Source organism: Alligator sinensis, unplaced genomic scaffold (genome assembly GCF_000455745.1).
Source record: "Alligator sinensis unplaced genomic scaffold, ASM45574v1 scaffold794_1, whole genome shotgun sequence".
Lineage (NCBI taxonomy): Eukaryota > Metazoa > Chordata > Crocodylia > Alligatoridae > Alligator > Alligator sinensis.
Window position 1 is genome coordinate 882,952 of NW_005842125.1, and position 3,668 is coordinate 886,619.

The 3,668-nt window shown below is 42.7% G+C and overlaps 1 protein-coding gene across 6 annotated transcripts in view; it reads left to right on the forward strand.

The window, feature by feature from the left end:
- The window catches only part of DHX57 (DExH-box helicase 57), a 49,806-nt gene that overhangs the window by 39,060 nt on the left and 7,078 nt on the right, over positions 1-3,668 (forward strand). For 4 of the 6 annotated variants that reach the window (XM_025205709.1, XM_025205708.1, XM_025205713.1 and 1 more), the window contains 2 exons: positions 1,106-1,306; positions 1,466-3,170. In XM_025205709.1, the coding sequence (XP_025061494.1) occupies positions 1,106-1,306; positions 1,466-1,609 (345 nt within the window). In that variant the 3' untranslated portion in view covers positions 1,610-3,170. Of the gene's footprint in view, positions 1-1,105; positions 1,307-1,465; positions 3,171-3,668 lie in introns of those variants that run through there. The other 2 variants (XM_025205710.1, XM_025205711.1) reach the window with 1 other exon arrangement.

A 3,668-nucleotide genomic window follows, 5' to 3' on the forward strand; every position in this document is an offset into this window, starting at 1 on the left:
CCCCTAATTAGGGGTGGCAGAATATGAAGAGCACTTATGAACTCTTAAGATTTTATTACCTAGTGCTCACTCAATCACGAAGTCACTAATAGATAGCAGTGTGTGGACTCTGACATAAGTGACCAGATTTCACTGGGGAAACCAATAGGGTGCTGGTCCCTTCTTTCATGTAACTGATCTTCTCCAAAGACTGAACTCAAACCCCTCCCTCTCTAAATTCCCTGTTTTAATAGTGTGCGAATTATCTGTTAAAATCAATTTTACATCATTAAAGGTATATTGGCATTGTAAAGCTGTTGAACTATTTATAAATCTTTCCTGGCTCATCACTTCTACTCTAAAAGATCATATGAAGGAACTAAAACTTCACAGAAAAATCTCCTCTGTACCCTATGCAGGGGAGAGGAAACCCCAGGCAGCAGCATCAATTGTTTTTTTTTACCTCTGGACTGCATTGCGGAGGTGAAAAAAGAGGGGAGAAAGTGGCACAAAGGACCAGTGCAAGGAGGGCATGCTGCAAACTTGGGACAGGGCAGAAGTGGGGCAGGCACTGATGAAATAGATGAGGGACAGGTGACTGGCATCATTGCTAGGGCACTGGGAGGCCGGGGGGACAGGATTAGATTGGATGTGGGGGTGATGTATGTTGAGTAGCGAGTTTTAGAAGTGCAAATGAATGCCATTTGGTCCCTGCACCAGAAGAAGCCAGCAATAACTCTAGACAGGTCTCTGATGAGCATCTGCACTGAGGAATGTACTGTGTGTTCAGCCTTTTTTAATTGTCCTGGTTGCCAGAGCCCATCATACAAAACAGCCTCCGTAGCATCTAGTACAGTATGTAGAACATGAGCACCCCTAAACTAATAGTGTAAGCCCAAGGGAGAGAGCAAGCAAAACTAATGTATTCTCCTGCCTCTACTGTGGTTTGAGGCCCACTTAACAACTGTCTAGGTCAAGGAGCTAGAGGTAGCACATGGACCCATATTGGCAAGTGAATGGGAATTGGGTTTATTTCTTAATGGAGTAAATTATGTGCTCAGTATCATTAACAAAATCCATGTTCTTACACTTCTCTTTCTTCAACCATCGGGCTCCGGTCGTCCAGACAAAACACTTTGACAGCCCATACCTGGTGTATCACGAGAAGATCAAGACCAGCCGTGTATTTGTCCGTGACTGCAGCATGGTGTCGGTGTACCCACTAGTCTTGTTCGGTGGAGGGCAGGTTCATGTACAGCTGCAAAGAGGAGAGTTTATCATTTCTCTTGATGATGGCTGGATTCGTTTTGCAGCAGCCTCGCATCAGGTAATGAAATGAGGAAGGACTTCAAACCTTCCTTGCATCTGTAATGGTCACCGTGCAGAAGGTTCCTATTATTTTATTAAGCTTGTGTGTGTGTGTGTGTGTGTGTGTGTGTGTGTGTGTGTGTGTGTGTGTGTGTGTGTGTGTACTTTTCTCACTCAGGTGGCTGAATTGGTGAAAGAACTACGTTGTGAACTTGATCAGCTCCTTCAGGACAAAATCAAGAATCCCAGCATGGATTTATGTACATGCCCCCGGGGATCTCGCATCATTAGCATGATTGTAAAGCTTGTGACAACTCAGTAATCAGAGATTTGCCAGTATACTTGCCATTGACAACTGCCTGAGAAATGGATGACAGCATTATTGGGGTTTCTTGGGTTGCCATAGTGCAGCACTGATCCTCCAGAGCTAACTTGATGAAATGAACCTACCTTGCAAATTGTTTTTTCTTGATTATTTCCAGAGCTCTGCAAAACTTTTTCTGCCAAAAATAAAAAGGGCTCACTGTATAGACAAAGGAATGGAAAGATGGTGATCATGCTGTAGTAATATAAACCTCTAGTCTGGGTGAAAAAGCATAGCATTTCTACACAAGAAGAATTCTGTTGAACTGCTGGGAGCAAGGGATGTGCATTTTTTTGGCATAGCACTTTAACTGCCTTTTGTGAGGGAAATTGAGGAAGTACGTTTTGTGGCTTTCAAAATAATTCTGGTGTACAAAGAGAGCATTGCCCAGTTGGTCATCCCAGAATTTTTCTGAATTTGGTATAGACTAACTCATGCCACTTGGCCAAGAATTCCATTGAAGTCTTGGGGACTCTTCTTTCATTCCAGGGGCCTTTGGATCAGGTTCTCAAATCTCCTACCAGTAAGGAGAGGGAGAGATCAGACCTTGTACAATTTAAGTTGGACAGTTTCTGGTTCAAATATATATGAAGTCTCTAAGTTTGTGGTTTGTTCCTCCTAACCAGCTGCTTGGCTGGCAGTCTGAAAGATACCAGTGTTTGTGGGTTAAGCTGCTGAAATCCATTTAAATTCTGTTTTCTAGGAATGCTTATGTACTTCTTCATGTTTTTATATTGAAATTGATCTTTGTGTGGATGGAATCAACAGGAATGCTGAACTCTCATCCTAAGAAATCTTTTGGGAAATTCACACTAGATGAGTGGCAAAGAAGCAAAGTATTGAGATGTTTTAAAAACTTTAGGGTTATCCCTGCAAGGGAGGAGGGGAAAGCTTTTGAGCAGGGATCATGGAATATTCGGGACTGGAAATTAAATGTGATGCCTTCAATTCTACATTAATTTCTAGGATAGTAAAGTTGTTTCTAGCAGTGACCGTTCAGTGCCTTCTTGTGAAATAGCTTTATGGGGATGGTCATCAATTTTTGGAGTTTTGACATTTGTATTGCAAATCTTATTTAGCCCCATCCATCGGTAAAGAATGTATTTCCTTCGTGAATGAATAATCTAGAAGTGGCCCTTTAACAGATGGTAAGAAATGGGAAACAGTGATTGAAACAGTAGGGGAAGGAACTTCCTGCTGGCTCCTGTATGTTTTCTGTGGTGAAATTGGGATGCAGGCTCAGTACAATAGCTATTTCAGTATTTGTTAAAAGTGTTTATTAAAAACAAAATTGCTTCAAAAAACATCCAATAAGGAAGGGAAGAAAATAGAATTGAGGAAAAAGTATGAAGACACTTCTCATCCTGGTGCCATAGGATACTTCCAGAGCTGTCTGATTGCTAATGTCTAAGATTTTCATTGGTGTAATGTTAAGCAAAGAATTGGTTGAAATAATTAAGTTCATCCCTGGTAATGTATTATATTTGCAACAAGGATGATAATTTAAGAAAAAAAAAAAGTATTTGGTCTTCAGTCTTTTTAAACAAGCACTGTGGAATAGAAGCTGACGTAGCAGTGTTAGCAAATATGGAGCTAGCTATTTTTGTGTGTTGGACAGTGGGATTGGGAGGGGGTGGGACATGCTAAGCACTGAAGTACAGGATTCGGGGTCGGCAGAGCCCTAGCTGCTAGGGCATGGGTTCACCCAGGGGTTATTAGTAGGGTTGTACAAAGCTTCAGGTGCTGATTCGATTTGGAGGAGATTCAGCCCAATTCGGTGGCCAAATCTCTGAATCCAAATCGAATCGGGAGACCAGTAAAAGGGTCTGAATCGATTTGAAGCTCTCCAAATTGATTTAGAAAAGATTCGGAGATTCAGTTAGTCCCCACTTGCCACCACAGGGATCTGGACCCAGAGTCCGTGCCGGTAAGTAGGGGAGGAAACCATGGGCAGACCCCCCACCAGGCCCCATCCCTTGCCTGCACCCCCCTGACCCCCACCCACTTTCCCAGCCCC